At 33.5% G+C, this 17,414-nt stretch overlaps 1 protein-coding gene across 1 annotated transcript in view; it reads left to right on the forward strand.

The window, feature by feature from the left end:
- Positions 1-1,430: 1,430 nt before the first annotated feature.
- The window catches only part of LOC102801071 (uncharacterized), a 64,425-nt gene continuing 48,441 nt past the window's right edge, over positions 1,431-17,414 (forward strand). The window contains exon 1 of the mRNA XM_006813726.2: positions 1,431-1,891. Within this exon, the coding sequence (XP_006813789.2) occupies positions 1,634-1,891 (258 nt within the window). The 5' untranslated portion in view covers positions 1,431-1,633. The remainder of the gene's footprint in view (positions 1,892-17,414) is intronic.

The raw sequence follows: 17,414 nt of genomic DNA on the forward strand, positions 1-17,414 counted from the left end.
TATATTAACATTTTCTCAGACTATGTTGTTATATTACTCAGTATAAGACTGTATTTGACAAGCGTCACATGGTTGCCCTGTCTCAAAAAACCTCTAAAAACTCTCGTAATTAATAATATTAAAGTTGCAATCTGGGTTATCGATCTTACAGTTGAATTAGTTGGATTAAAAAGAAGTTCCCAATTCAGTGACTGATTCGTGGCGTTGTAAACTCAAGTAATTTGCTTTTAGTATTTCGTATTCGCATATATAACACGGTGAACAATCTTCATACACTGCCGTTTCAGGGCTCAATTAAAAAAAAATAAACTAAGAAACCCAATCTCGTCAATGAAGAGAATCATAAAACTTGTGCCTGCTGAGACAACCGTTCTTATATTCCTTGAGTCAGAGGAAAGTGAAGAGCGCCACCTGTGGTGAAATATGGCCTGTAAATGCTATTTCATTTATTTTGCACAGTAAAGAATATACTAGTAGTGTTTCTATCGTGACAGATGTATAGTTGTTAAATTAAATAATGAGGACCTCCTGTTTAAGACAATATACTGTGGAATACTTTATTTTAGCTGGAATTAATTTTCACTGAAAAGGCTTTTTGGGCGTTTTGTGTGGAATTTATTTTCACTGATTTTTGAGGAGTTTAATGTGAAGTATAGGAAAAAAAGTATATTCGCTGGATTTTATTTTCACGGAAACATCCCTTCAGCGCAAATAGCGAAAATAAATTCCAAGCGAAAATAAAGTATTCTACAGTAATGTAGAAACACTGTTATAGGAGTATACCCATACTTTTTGAACTCGAATACATAGGGGGAGGGAGAGGGGTTCTCTAAGAACACTCTTTATAGACATCACGTTCTGTTCGTTATTTATACGGGAAATCTGGGACCCAATTTGCATAAACATAACTGAAGGAAAGTATTTAAAAACTCCAAACAAATGTAATAGACGCTTTGAGAATATTCAAGGATACAAAACAGCTCGAGAAAGAACAATTACTGGGTCTTTCTCATACTCACTCAATTGCAGTAGTATTTCATTGTTTATCGTGCAATTTTGTGATCATCTCGCATTTATCCTGCATTATTTTCTTTAAGTCTTGTTAGATTCTTATCGATTATCGCACCATCGAATGATCAGCGGAAGGAGGCCAATCTACAAGGCTATATAATTCATTGCTGATACTTTTGTTTTTCTTGGATCGATGATGATTATTATTATTATTACATCATGCCCGTACATTCATGAATCTATGTTCCCTGTTCGTTTGGGTGAACGTCTCCGTTCTAACGTAATTTCCAACATTCCGGGTTTTGTGGACAACACGGATGACTAGATCAAAGAAACAGTTATATTTGGTCACGTGATGGCGCTAGACATTTTAGTCGCAAGCTGCTGCAAATTGTACTCAGATTCCCGGGCCCTAAATCGTGGCATCTGTTACCAGCAAAGCTTGTTGTACTATGAATAGCTGGGCTTATAGACCTCCCAGTACTTCGCAATAAATGGGTTCAATTCCTAGTCTATCACTCGCCGTCGCCGTGAGTCGCAGTTGTGTGTCGATGTAAAACAATAACATGGCAGTCAAGTGACATCGGATGGAATCTGAAAGTTTCCGGAAATCAACACCAATATGGCGGTAATTTCAATTTGCCGTCTGAGAAGTTCAATAACAACATGTCTAACTGCCGTCTGCTTGATATTATCGACGACCGGTCGCCGCGTCTATGCGCTGGAAGACTGTGAGGACGAAGTCGACGGTAGACTCGTGTACAACGCGTGCATTGCGGAACTAGAATCGTTGAACACCCTTCCAGGCAAAAGTGTTGTTGTTGATCCATCTGATGGTACATGTGGAACTGGGTCGACGCCCTCACATTACTGTCCCCTGGTGAGTAACTTTCCACGCAGTCAGGGCAATTATAATGTTTCTTTACATTGCAGAACAATGCTATATTTTAACACCACTGCTTTCCACCGATTCTCATTTTTAAATCAATAAAACTGGCCTCGAATGCATCATTCATATTGCATATAATTCATCTGGCTTCCCCATGTTTTTTTTTTAATTCTCGGCGCGTTTAGACTTAAAAAATAGACCCGTCGGTCGTGGATTATAATATAATATAAAGCTAAAATGCTGGTACTAGTATAGTGCTATTGTTATACACTATTTACATCAATCATTGTTTCAGAATATCTGTTTCTATAGCAACACATGGTTTTTTTTTCTGAATTAATTTCAGTGCTATGTACATTTTTTGTTCAGATGTACATGTACTCACGGATTTTTAAATTTTGATGTTAATATGCATTTTATTTTACATGTATACATTTTTCTTATTTTTTTTAAATCAATCAATCATTCAAACAGAACTTTTCTAAATCTAAATCTCTAAACATAGATACCTAGTTTTCCAAATATATATATATTTTATTTTTTTCAAATGTTTTAGTCTTCCCGATATCTTACCATTACTGACGTAGTTTGAGTATATGCTGGTGCACTGTGACATCATTTGTTAATATTTTTGCCAGCTCGCTTATGATCCACCATGATAAAGTTGTTTTGTTAATACCCTGGACTCATCTGTGTATGTAATTTAATAAAAACACTGAAAAGGGAAAGAAAAATGTATACTGTTATTTTTCTTTTTGGGCGTAAACTTGGTTTCTGTGAACCAGTAAACTGTCCACATGTGGAAATTGTAACAAGTGTGTCTTCCTATGGAATTCAGAACTACGCTAATTAAAATGAGCAAGGAAAACTGTGTAATGTCAATTTCTTAATTGTTACTGGGACTTTTCACAATTTAAGGATTAATATATTAGGGCATGATTTCATAACATCAAATATTTCAAGTTTAAAAATATCATAGCTATTACTGTAATTTAGAAGCGCATTTCCAATAGAAGCACGTATAATTCAGAAATTACAATTCTGGATTTTTATACCGGTATACACTGCATGAGATCCACAATGAACACAATAAGGTACCGCGACTGGCACTTTAATAATACATGTATACCATATTTTCTCTATTAGCAGTGCATATACTAAACCAATTTTGTTGTATACTAAAACATTAACATTACAGTATTACTTTTTAAGCGCTACTAATAGAGCAAATACGGTATTGGGTTAAAATACATTTTAAGTACATATAGTATGAGTATGATAAAGTAAAATTTTGAATGCAAGTTTATATTTTGAAAATGGTCAGAAGCTAAAAATGGCTTACCTGGAAACAGTATTGTGAGTGATTAGAGGAGCTGTGTTATTAAAATCTCTTCAAAATGTTACACTATCAGCATAACAAACCTGGTGCCTCTAATGTCATAAATATTTATAATTTTCAATGATAGTTGAATCCAACCAGCCAATCAATGAGCGCAATGCGCAATGACATCATTTGAAAGCATTCCAATGTTATTCAATCAGCCAATAGAAACCTCTCGTTTCAGTTTGAATTGTGAAATTTATGAATATTTAAGATGAAAGTAACAGGTTTGTTGCACTGATAGTACATGTAGATTGAGAAGTAGATAATTAGCTTCTCTGGGTCTTGATTTGTGCATGTGATTGATGAGTGGAGAGTTCACAGAAAGTAATGTTCAATAGGTCATTGTCGCGTCAGGCATTGTTATTCTAATACACTCAAAAGCTTGTGTGTGTATGCATTGTAAAAATATTCGCCCTTTATATTTTTGATAATAATAAAACTATATAATTGCTTTTTCTATTCACATGCTTATGGTATATATCATATGGGGACCATAATAAACATGTTTTTTATTATTAAAACTTGAAATTTTTTAACTCTGAGATGATACTCTTAAGAAGGAAACCAAGAATCGACTAGGTGTCATTTTTCTGAAATCGATCAAGTGATGGAGTTCTTAGAAAGTTATGACACGCGACGCACACTTTTATGGAAGTGATAAAATCATGAGAGCCAGTGAGAGAGGTGTAGCTTACAACTTCTGCATATAGTGTTTATGCTTTGCTTTTTGTGTCTATATTTCGGCGTTGGCTGTTACAAACTGGCACTAATGACACAGGAAATATTTTATTAAAATAAAACTCAGAGTGGAGTAGTTTGGATTCTAAAATATAATGAGTGTCATTAATTGTTTTTTTCTGTTTACCTATGGTATGCAAAATAATGTTATGATTTGAAAGAGGGATTTCAAAATATGGTATATAATGTTTTGATTTTGCACATCAATGTAGTATTGCTAGGGGGTAGAAGTCTGGGACAACAAGATGACGCATAAATAGTTTCGATAACTTTGGTACTCGTTGCATTACAACCTCCGATTTCTTTTACCCTTGGGTACATTGTGTATGTGACATGTTTTTTGTATTCTGTGTGTCCCTGTGAGTCTCACACTCCTTCCTTTCGTGAAAAATGCTCATTGCATTGATTGTGTGCTTAATGTTAAAAAAATATTATTTTGCCATGACAATCTGCTGATAAGATAGTTAGTTAGTTATTATATAGTGTATAAATGGGTTTAATATGTACATTGGCGCATACACTTTTATTTGAGCAAATACAGTGTGTACGGTACATTATTATTTAAATGTTTTAATATTTCTTTTAATTGTCAGATTTCTGCTAAGAAATTAAGACAGTGATCATATAACATTAAAATGATAAGATCAACTTTTACTCACTTTATTCATATTGCTTCATCAATTTTGATCAACACCAGTAGCCAATGGGAAAATGTGTCCTCTCTGTGCTCTCGCTAAGGGTGAAATAGCTGTATCCCTGGTTACTCCAAATCCAAAGCTTTACGATGCTAACAGGTGTCAGTGAAAGGTTTTCTACAACAGGTCAGAACCTCACTCAAATTAATTAACATAATAATTTATGGCAAACCCAGCATGTAATTTGTACACTGGTGAAGGTTTTGGGGAAATTAACAAGTGTAATATTGTATAAAAATACAAAAAAAGGAGAAAATATTGCGTCAACAATTTGGTTATACAGCAATATACAGCGACATTGGTTGTAAATTTTTAGATCACATGATGAGAAAGCTTCCCGAAATCAACAACAGGTGTTGGTAGAGTTAAGCTAACCATGCAGGTCATATCAGGTAAACGGTTTTATTTTAAAATCTGCCGAGAATAAAACATTTAAAAGCTTCTTACAACCAATTTGAATCAGTAGATAAATCTATTTCTGTCGCATCACTGGGACGTGGGAAACCCAGTTTTAATGTGTTTTTTTTTCAGATTTTTGATGGTGGTTGGAAATATAGTCACTCTTGTTAACCATGCTTGATTCATCATTACTTGTTATCTGTGTGCAGGTGTAGCCTCATAAACTGAACCAGTCTGAGGGATTTTTTTCCACAATTGGTGGAGTGACTGCTAAAATACATGTTTACATGGAATCCACCTAATAAATGCTTTCTGACACACAAACGTTTTTCCCAGTCATTTTAGCTGTCCATGTAGGCTTTCACAATGCATTGTGTTAAAAAAATAAAGATACTAAAATAATTTACTTAATTTCATATCTCAGTTCACTGATCAAGCTTTAACTATTTCACCACCAGAATTTCTCACCCAAATTTTTCTGCATTTTTTTTCTAATATCCTTTAATATTTCTGGAAGTGGACCCTAATTTTTGAGCCAAAAAAACAAATTCGAATTAGTTCTCAGTTGTGACTCAAAAATTTATCTATTTTTGTCCCAATCTTTTGAAAGAAAGTGCAGACTATAAAGCAGGACTGTGAATTTGTGATGAAAAGAAGGAACTTGTGGTGGAAAGGTTAGAAAAGCAGCAGCCTATACATTAGCAATTGTTTGTAGCCTGATTTGAAAATTTCACATAAAATTCAAATAAAAGATCTATGATAATAACTGTGATCTGTATTAAAATGAAACAGCAATATTAGGTAGTCTCTTTATTGTACACATGTTTCTATTGTATTGTACAATTCTATATATACTATTTTCCCACATAACCTGTATTTTTTTTCATTTCCATTCACTACCTACTTTCTGCTCTTGTATGCTGAAAACAGTATAGATGTGTTTATACAAAATATTGTAAGCCTACATCAGACATGTAGTAGTTCTTTAAAGCATAACCGGTTTATTTTTATCCTAGATTGATGAATTGTAACATAAATTACAAGAAAGTTGTGTAGACCAAAGAAACACAGCTCTAACTAGAGTTCAATACAAACCAATAATGTGTTTTTTTCAACATTTCCAATTTTGTTCAATTATTTCAGACAAAAAGTCCAAGTGTTTTCTGTTAAATTGACTGTTTTACACCCAAAATATGTCCCGATTTGTTCAATTATTTCAGACAAAAAGTCCAAGTGTTTTCTGTTAAATTGACTGTTTTACACCCAAAATATGTCCCAATTTTGTTCAATTATTTCAGACAAAAAGTCCAAGTGTTTTCTGTTAAATTTACAGTTTTACATCCAAAATATGTCCCAATTTTGTTCAATTATTTCAGACAAAAAGTCCAAGTGTTTTCTGCTAAATTTACATTTTTACACCCAAAATATGTCCCAATTTTGTTCAATTATTTCAGATAAAAAGTCCAAGTGTTTTCTGTTAAATTTACAGTTTTACACCCAAAATATGTCCCAATTTTGTTCAATTATTTCAGACAAAAAGTCCAAGTGTTTTCTATTAAATTTACAGTTTTACATATAAAATATGTCCCAATTTTGTTCAATTATTTCAGACAAAAAGTCCAAGTGTTTCCTGTTAAATTTATTGTATAACATCCAAATTATGGCAAATAATTAGAAATCTTGCATATTCACACATTGGTTGAGGCACACATAGCACAAACATGAATCGCAAGTGATTTACTAGTATATCATAAACAACGCATGAGTACATGATTTAACTTGTCTGTACCATGGCTGTTGCGAGTTTTAAATCGTTGATCTGAATATGCATATTGGGCGTTTGTGCTATAATCCGGTTATGGCGGTAATTCAAGATCGCCCATTGGCCAATTCAGGACAGCTGTGGTATGAAATGAATGATTATTACTTCAAAGTCAATTCCAAAATTCAAAATAAGAAACCCTCAATTTGCCATCTGATGGCTAATGCCAATTTAACCTGTGGACAGCCAAATTAAACCGTGACCATCATATCAACCTATTGACCACTATATTAACCTGTTGACAACTATATTAACCTGTTGACAACTATATTAACCTGTTGAGAACTATATTAACCTGTTGACCACTATATTAACCTGTTGACCACTATATTTACCTGTTGACCACTATATTAACCTGTTGACTACTATATTAACCTGTTGACCACTATATTTACCTGTTGACCACTATATTAACCTGTTGAGAACTATATTAACCTGTTGACCACTATATTAACCTGTTGACCACTATATTTACCTGTTGACCACTATATTAACCTGTTGACTACTATATTAACCTGTTGACCACTATATTTACCTGTTGACCACTATATTAACCTGTTGACCACTATATTAACCTGTTGACCACTATATTTACCTGTTGACCACTATATTAACCTGTTGACCACTATATTTACCTGTTGACAACTATATTAACCTGTTGACCACTATATTTACCTGTTGACTGCTAAAACAACTGATTACAAACTAATTGTTCAATAGAACTATAAGACTACTACAACTTTGGCTCAACAATAATTGTGCAGTAGAATTCCACGTTTAGATACAAATGATTGCCATCATCTAATAAAATGTACCTTTTGTATCCCAGTCAGTGTTTTTAGTTATGTGTTATAATTTCTGAGGAAAACATATCCTGTTTTTACTCTGTTAGTAACACATGCACATATGTAAATGATCTGTCTATAGTCATGCCAAGTGGTATCATACCCTTTTCACCACCAAACTTTCTCATCCACCTTTTTCTGCATTTCTTTCTTATATTTTTCAATATTTCTGGAGATGAACCCTAATTTTGGAGCCAATAGACAAAATTTGAGTCGATTTTCAGTTTTTACTCAAAAAATTTAGCTATTTTTGTCCCAATCTTCTGAAGGAAAATGCAGACTATAAACAGGACTATTTTGTGAATTTGTGAAGAACTGATGGTGAAAAGATTAAGCCAGCTATTCGATTAATGTAATTTTTGACTCCTGTGTCCGAGCACACAATGGGAGTCTTTGCAGTTACCCTGTCTGTATGTGTGTATGTGTGTGTGTATGAGTGTGTGTCTGTTCTACTGATATCTCAAGAACCATACATCAGTTTTTGATGAAACTTGGTGCATAGATGCTCTGGGCCAATGCGCAGATTTGATTAGGTTTTGGTAGAAATCCATGCATATTAATTACCTAATTTGCATGATACTTAGCTAATTTTTAGCTGTTCCATGACTGTTCCACTGATATCTAAAGAACCACTCATTGGATTTTGATGAAACTTGGTTCATAGATGCTCTGAACTAATGCCAGGTTTTGATTAGTTTTGGATGAAAATCTGTGCATATCAATTACCTAATTTGCATATTGATTAGTAAATTTTCGGCTTTTCCACTGATATCTCAACTACTAATCATCACATTTCAATGAAACTGGGTACCTAGATGTCATAGGACACTGCACAGACCGAGTAGTTTTTAGGGTAATATCAGTACATATTAATTACCTAATTTGCATAATAAATTAATTTTCAGCTTTTGATATTTCAAGTAGTAAGCATTACATTTCAATGAAACATGGTACATATATACTCAAGGACTATGCAGAGATTGATTATTGTGGGATAATTATGTATGCATATTAATCACCTAATTTGCATAATTAGTTAATTTTCAGATTTTTATGTATATCTCAAGTACTAATCATCACAATTCAGTGAAACTTGGTACATAGATCCTCTAGGACTATGCAGAGATCTGATTAGTTTTGGGGTAAATAATTGTGCATATTAATTAATTAATTTGCATAATTATTTAGTTTTCAGCTTTTTCACTGATATCTCGAGTACTAATCATCACCTTTAAATTAAACTTTGTACATAGATGCTCTAGAACAATGTACAAATATGATCAGTTTTGGGTTAAAATCTGTTCATATAAATTCCCTAATTAGCATAATAATTCATAATTGTTTGGTTCTGATCACATTTCAATGAAACTTGATGCATAGATGGTCTGTTACATTGCGCAGACCTTATTAGTTTTACACTCTGTTCATTTTAATTTTCTGATTTGCATAATTAGTTTTCAGCTTTTCCATCAATATCTCAAGTACAAGTAATTTTGAATTAATTTTTACTGTGTCTCTAATACTCTCAGCACATCAGAGTTCTTTCTAAGCTTTCTTTGATTTTGGTTTATAATAGGTATTGAGGTATGCTTTCAGTACGGTAATTTGACAGGCAGACTGGTAATAAAATATTGGGTGGATGCAGAATGAAATGTGTTATGTATGTGAAGTGTGCACATATGCCATGCACTCATGTGAACATATGCGTAATGTAATATTGACACAATGTTTTTTTTTTTCTTTTTAAAATGGGAAAGGCATTTCTATAGACGCTGTGATAATGAATGCAAGCAAGAGAGATTGATACTGATTGTAAACGGATTTCAAATGACTGTACGTACGTCTGTCTGTCTGTGATCAACAGATTGCAGGAATGTGTGTGGAATTAAATTCTGTGATGAGAGAAACGCAGCTTACTTTTATAAATACATCACTCATTTTAACAATAAAACATTGTGCTGAATTGAAAGCTTATACATGTATTTATTTAGAAAAAAACACAATTATAAAGTAATTGCTTTTAAAGTAAAATTTTCGTTAAATTATTATTTACCAATTATTATTCAGGGATTAGTATCATTTATTTTGTAACATGCTTTGGTGTTATTACTGAATGACTCATCAAGCTCCGTTATTGTCTGCTCTTGATCAGTTCCCATAATGGTTATACTGATGACGCAGTTATTTTTATGCGAAAAGTATTGCAAGCAAGCAGGGTTGCAAAGAGTGACATCAAACTATGAACTCACTCGTCATATGAAATGTTCAGTTATGCCAAAGTTACTGATATATCCACTTTTAGAAAAAAAAAAACAAGTTTAAAAATGTTCCTGAAATCTGAAATATCTGCATGACAATTTCTGAGTGCCTATTCCAGTTTCACAAACATATTTTTTAATAGGGGATTTTCTGTACAATTGCAAGATCCTGCGAGATGTATGAAAAACGCGCGTTGAACGTCTGCCGCAAAAATCGAACGATTTGATTTTGAACTCGAATTTCTTTATTTCGTAACTCACATCGACCGGCCGATCTTCGACAGAGGAATATTGCTTCCGAATACCCTTACTTAATCAAAATTGCCTATCATCAAATGTGGACAGCACATTATTAAGCATGGAAATGATCCCAAAATACTTAGCGTTTGTCGAATCCCACGCGATGTTTGACGCGACTACGACGCTATGACCTTTGTTTGTCCTGTTTTTACGTTCGATTTCACGCATAACGCGTGATTCTCGCAGTGAACGGAAAATGGTCTATTCAGTTTTAATTTTGATTTGTTTGAAGACCTTGGCATTTGTAGTAATATATGTCATATCATAAATGCAACAGTTGTGGTATGCATATCAGAAGTTTATTGTCCATAAATGAACATTACCTGTATCTTCTTTAAAATTATTGAAATTTTCTGTTCAGTGATTGGGGATAAAATAAATACTCAATGTGAATTTTTTTTCATTATTATTTGCATTACTGTGGAATACTTTATTTTCGCTGGAATTAATTTTCGCTGAAAAGGCTTTTCAGGTCTTTTGTGTGGAATTTATTTTCACTGATTTTTGATGAGTTTAATGTGAAATATAGAAAAAAAAAAGTATATTGTTGGATTTTATTTTCATGGAATCATCCCTTCAGCGAAAATAGCGAAAATAAAGTAATCTACAATATACAAAAAAGTGGGATTATGTATGCTAAAAAGTCAGTGGGCTACATTTGAACGTTACAGAACGTTCTATGTTGCTTAGACTCGCATCACTGTACCATGTATTTCCATGAGCTCTGTGCGAGCTGCTGCAGATCGCTGGCCGAAAAACTGATAAAAACAGCTGTAGTTTAGAAAACAGCACAGACTCAACAACTTGCTCAAAGTACAGTTTTCTGAGTGTTTCAACCAATGTTTTCACTATGACAATGTGACAATGCCAGGATGGTGTCGCTTCTGAGAGTACTCGCCAGTGTCCAAACTGTAAAAAGCTTCTCATATTTTGGGGGTTGCAAAACTAGCTAGAAAACCAACAAAAACCAGAAACTGTTCTGTTTCATTGGTGCAGGGTTTGGTTGGTGGGTTAAAGGGGTGGTATATAAGGTTGGCCAACATAGTGGGGTTTTGATTTCCAGCAATTAGAACATCCTTGTTGCATATATACAAAATTACCATACATGTATATTACTAATGTTTCTTTGCTGAAACTTAATGATGCATTCAAATTGTTTTGCCTAGTTTGTGGGAAAAATACTGCAGTGAACTAACTGCAGGTTAGCCTGCACCAATACACCAATATGTGTTGTAAGCTGGTAAATGTGATAGTGTGGTTTTTATTCTGCCTTCCACAACATGGTCAATACGGTAAAATGTAGTACATGCAAGTTGATTTCAGCAGTGTAGAATTCTATGGAATATAGTGGAATTAATGAAATTGTTTCCTATTTTCTAAGTGCACAAGTGTACAATGAATAGAATAGAATAGAATAGAATAGAATAGAATAGAATAGAATAGAATAGAATAGAATAGAATAGAATAGAATAGAAAAGTACTTTATTGACACCATAAAGAAAACATTACATTTCTTTTTTGGTTATGTACATTGTCGCATACGACTTATTTACCACTCCCGTGTCACTGAGAATGTTCTAGAACCGTACTGTGTCTGGGTGGAATATTCTAGATTTTGTTTAGAAACTTGTTGAATAGGTAATAGAACACTGTAGGAGGCAATAGAAGGTAATGGAACATTCTAGAAATTTGTAGTAAATTCCAGACTCATTATGTATGCTGATGTAATGATCTATTTATAGACAGTGTGGGTATATATAGGGGAGTTGTTCAGCACTGAGATCAGATCAGAGATCTCGTTGTATTGGAGTTTAAGTATCTAGTTATTGGAGGTTTGGAGTTTTACCGCGTTATTGTACTTGATGTTTGCAGAGTATAATAATACCAGTACCAGTTGAAACCTCATCTGTTGGCTCCGTGTTCGTATTTTATCATCGCCGCCAGGGAAGTCTTTTTGTTACTGTTGCCATTTTGGTATTTGAACCATCACATCTGTACTATACCAATTACGGTAATATTACGTTGCGTGTGACATACATCAATGAAATTGAAAACATTGTAATGTATTAAGTAAAAAAAAAATATATATATATATATATATATATAATAAAAATAGCAACATTAGACTATGCTACTAGTATTTTGATTTTGAAATTAGTCAAAGTGTAATTGACATCCTCTGTGCTCCAAATTATCCTCTCCTGGTTTATGTGACATGTATAAAATGTAGCTGGCGATTAACAATTTTTTATTTGTATCTGCCCCTTTCTTTTGCATCACATGTTAATTACGTTCTGCATCATGTGCGACATTAGGTATGATTACAAACACATATCTCATCAGCTGATCAGTTTTCAAGTGTACTAATTACCAAATAGTGTAGTCTAGAATCAGTCTACCTCATTATTTTCTCATCAAAGGTATTGAGTATTCTCATTTACCACACTGCAGATTGATTTATATGTGTATAAATTGACTGTGCAGTATTACTATAATGGGATATTATCACTGTGATTCACTAAGTACTGCGTCTTACTGTGAAATGAAACACTATGACGATTGGAGAGATGTAGTACTGTATTTGCTCTATTACATGTAGTAGCGTATCTTTGATTAAACTAAGAATCATTTTCATAATGCAGCATACAATCTGGGCTGACATTTAAACCCACTTGTCCGAAATGCAACTTGCCAGTATGATAAATGATTTTGTATACTCTCTCTCACCCCCCCCACATGAAATATGATAAAAATTGACAAACCTTTTGGTCAAAAACTGAAAACTTTTAATGAACTGAATGAAAAAGTATATTTGATCACAAGCATGTTTAAATTAATTTATTGCCTGCAAGTCTTGAAAAAAACAAGATATACGGTAGTATGATTTAAAATTTATAGCATTAAATGTAACAGTAATTTGTTTGATAAAATAATGAATTTATTGTTGTATATATTTCATTTTTTCTGTTCAATACAACCTTATGTTTTATAGGTATTCTGTTTTAATTTTTACAATAATAAAACTAAAACTGATGACACGCTAGTGTATGGGCTCTTTAAACCCAGAGTGTGTGTGTACTGGTATTTTCAGTATTTCATCAACAAAATTTTTGTTGCCCAAACAAAGTTCATATTTTTATGTTAAATTATATGCTATTGTAATTTGTTCCTATTAAAAATCAAAATTAAATTAAAATTATTTTGAAATACCAAGTTATCAGTTTTACTTACCCTCTTTTTTACTCCATCTATATTTAGTTGAAAGCCTTGTTAATTTTGACTAATTTGCCCAAAGCTTAAAGTTATATTGATTGATTATCATAGAATAATTAAATAGGTAATATTGTTTGAAAGAAAAAATTCTGGGATTTTATTTTATTTGATTATACAAATTATGTCTGTGCTGATTGCATATCATTTATGATAAAATTATAACTGTGTATTTATTTTATGACCTTGGATGTGAGTTATGCAGGTACATTGTAAACTTGCATTCAAGTAGTTTTAATGACCTGTTTTAGGTGATAATAAAATCTATTTTAATGGTAGTGTTTTAGTTGTAGTGGTTTTTTCATTTCCTAATTAGCATATATCCAAATTTTGTCTATTGGCTCCAAAATTGGGGTTCATTTCCAGAGATTTTTTGGCACAAAGTCACTGTTATTCATAATTCTCAACATCAGATTTCTAATCTTTCTGATTTTCCTTTTCAAAAATACATGTATATGATGTATATTAATTCATACAGTTAAGGATACACATGTAGAAATATGACCACTCAGACCAATTTCCATCTTTGATTCGGCGCTATCTTCTTGATTCAGTTGGCACATGGTTGGTTGGTGTATTGTTTCCCATTTATATATAGTTTTCCATCCCGAAATCTTGGTTTTCGACCTTCGCTATAGGCTTTATTCATTATTTCACGTACGGCGCGTTTACTTCTATAATCAGCGGGACAGATTCTTTGAGTTCACAATAATGTTATGGCGTTGCGGACGTTATAAAAATTTGGCTAGGATTTGCCGCGGTTTCCCACTATTTTTAAGACCAGTACGGTGTGCGTTGTCGATCTCTGCGTTTTCCATTCCGAACTTGCTCTGTAAAATCTGCTTTGCCACGCGTAGGCAGTCTTCACCTTCTATTTCTTGGACACCTCCGAACCGTAAGTTAAAACTTCTCGAATATCTCTGCATTTTGGGGTTTTCTTCATCTAGTCTTCTGTTTGTATCACGTAGTTGTAAACAGTTATGATGCAATTGACTCACTTGTTCATGCATGTCACGGTTTGCTTTCTCTAGCTGTCGGATTATTTCACCCTGTTTGGTTACAGTTGCTTCTAGCGTCTTCTGTTTGAGTTCCGTAACTTGCAATTTTGATTTGATTGAATGTTCCTTGCAAATCTTGTCTATGCTTTTCTCTAAACGCATTAGAGCGTTTTTTTACGAAGCGTTGGAAATCATGCATTTCTAAGACGTCGTCCTCGCCGTGTTCATTGATTGAATACGTGTCAGCTTCCTGCGCATGATCAGATTGGTCAACATTGCCAGATTGCGTGTCTTCATCTTGTATATCACATTCTTGGTTTTCTGTCAATGCATTAATTTGCATAAAATTAGCAATGGATCCTTTTGTCAGTGTAGATTTATCGCCACGATTTTTTCCACCACTTCTAGTTCGTCTCATCATTGTTCTATTGGAATTTGTTTAAGGTTTACAGGTACCCAGTTCATTAATGGCCTTGATTACCTCTTGTTGTGCGTCTCTGTTGCATAAAACTGTATAATTTGGCACACTTTTCGAGAGCCCTTGATACTCCTACACTGTCAGTTGCTCGCACATGCGCAAAAAATAAAATAAAAAAAAATACATGTATATTGCACCCTATTGAATTAAATGTTAAATGAAAATTCAGTTGATAGTGTTCAATTTTTCTTTTCACAATCAAACAGTTAGAATACAGTGTAACAATGCATATTCTTGTGTACAATGTTTTCTGTTTTCAATTCTGTACTTCCAGATTATAAGCCCAGGGGCCCGAACATGTATAATCAGGGAAAATAAGGGGTGGGCTTATACTCGAGGACCACCTCAGAAGAGATGTTTTTTTTTAAGGTTTACCATTGTATCCATTTTACCTCCCATGTAAAATTATCCAAATTACATCTTTCGTTCACCATGCTGGGCTTGGGAGGAAATTATGTCTTTTTGAAGAAAACAATGAGTCGTCAATGATTTGCACAACGCTTTTACAATTATTTTATTGCAATACAGTTTGCATACTGTCTGAATTTATGGTGTAAAAATGGGTAGGGTCTGTAGGAAAACAGTCGTAAGCAAGATCTTTATCATTATCTTTGTTGTGGGATGTTTTTGATCATACGCAAATGCTTGATACAATCCCATGATGATTTTCAGCACGATTTCACCTGAAACAACGTCCTTTGACCTAACAGGTCACGTCTTTCATTAACCAATCAAAATACTGTGTCGTACTGACGAAATTTCCCGACTATTGAATTACCATGATGTTAAAATGTGATCTGTTAACACTGATTTTGACAAAAAACAGGAATTGTTTTGGCTAAGAATTGTTGAATCGCAATTTTCGAAAGGTAAACTGAGTGTGGAGGAAGTACAATTTACGATCGCCAACAGGTCACGTCAAAAAATAGTTTACTCGTTCACGATAGTCTCAATCGGAAAAAACCTATGTCCTATGACCAGGTTTTATGACTTAACGATCACATTTTTGGCATTTTGAAAGCTACTACTCAAAGAAATATGAACAACTTTAGTATTGTAACATTGGGGTTCATCCTGAGTTAATAACGGGATAAAAAGAGAGTGAACCAAGTTGCGTACGTTCGCTCGCCATGTACTCTGAAATTAATGCGAGTTTTCTCAAAAGCATGAACCAAACTACCATACCAATCACGATTTTTATGCAATAAAACACACTTTTTACATGCATTTTTATTAAATGTCACCAATGCCCAGTAAAAAAATCCTGGGTATATAATCAGGGATACCCTCAACTTGTTAAATTTCTAAAAACAGAAAGATGGGCTTATATTCAGGGAGGGGCTTATGATTGGGGAAGTACGGTACTGTAGAATACTTTATTTTTGCTTGGAATTTATTTTCGCTATTTTCGCTGAAGGGATGATTCCGTGAAAATAAAATCCAGCGAATATACTTTTTTCCCTATATTTCACATTAAACTCATCAAAAATCAGTGAAAATAAATTCCATACAAAATTCCCAAAAAGCCTTTTCAGCGAAAATTAATTCCAGCGAAAATAAAGTACTCCACAGTATATTGAATAAAATGTGTGTGTATGAACATGTTTTACCTTGAATATTCACTTAGTCTAGTGTATGGTAACAGAAATATATTGTTGTCACAATTTTGAGTTGAACTGCCGCTACACAATTGGTCAGTATGTCGTTTGAATGATGTGGATGGAAAGGTGAATTACCGGTATAGCTTGTACATTAAGTATCGCCGATTACAATCTAATCCCACTGTATTTGCATATAAACCCAAAATCGCATTTGTTACTTATGTTATATGTTACTTACTTATTTTGACCATGGCTGATGATCATTTCTTTTAATGGTCTCCATGTTAGTCTGTATGGATGATTATACTTGCCACATTTTGTCAGTCCATCGGCATCTTTTTCCAGTCACACTGCAGTGAAATTGACATACAGGTGGGTGGTATATAGACATGTGATTTGTACTCAACGCAGAGATTGACTACTGGTATAAACGGCATGGGGACTGTTCTTTGTCCAAGCTTCTGAATAGATAACTTAATTAGCACAATGATTACCAAGTATTACCTGCTATGTATATATTTTTTAATTAGATTGTATGTGTGTGTTTGTATATTTTTAGAAATAATATGCTGAAATTTAATATTCTGTTGGTGCTTTCCTCACAGCTGTACATTAATGAAATGTTGTGTTGAAAATTATAATCCAATCCTGTTTAATTAAATTATGATAGTTCTGTTTAATTGTGTCTAGAGTGAAACGACTTAAACGTGCAGTTACAGTAAATTT

The sequence above is a fragment of the Saccoglossus kowalevskii genome, chromosome 9 (genome assembly GCF_978046115.1).
Source record: "Saccoglossus kowalevskii chromosome 9, keSacKowa6.1, whole genome shotgun sequence".
Classification (NCBI taxonomy): Eukaryota; Metazoa; Hemichordata; class Enteropneusta; family Harrimaniidae; genus Saccoglossus; species Saccoglossus kowalevskii.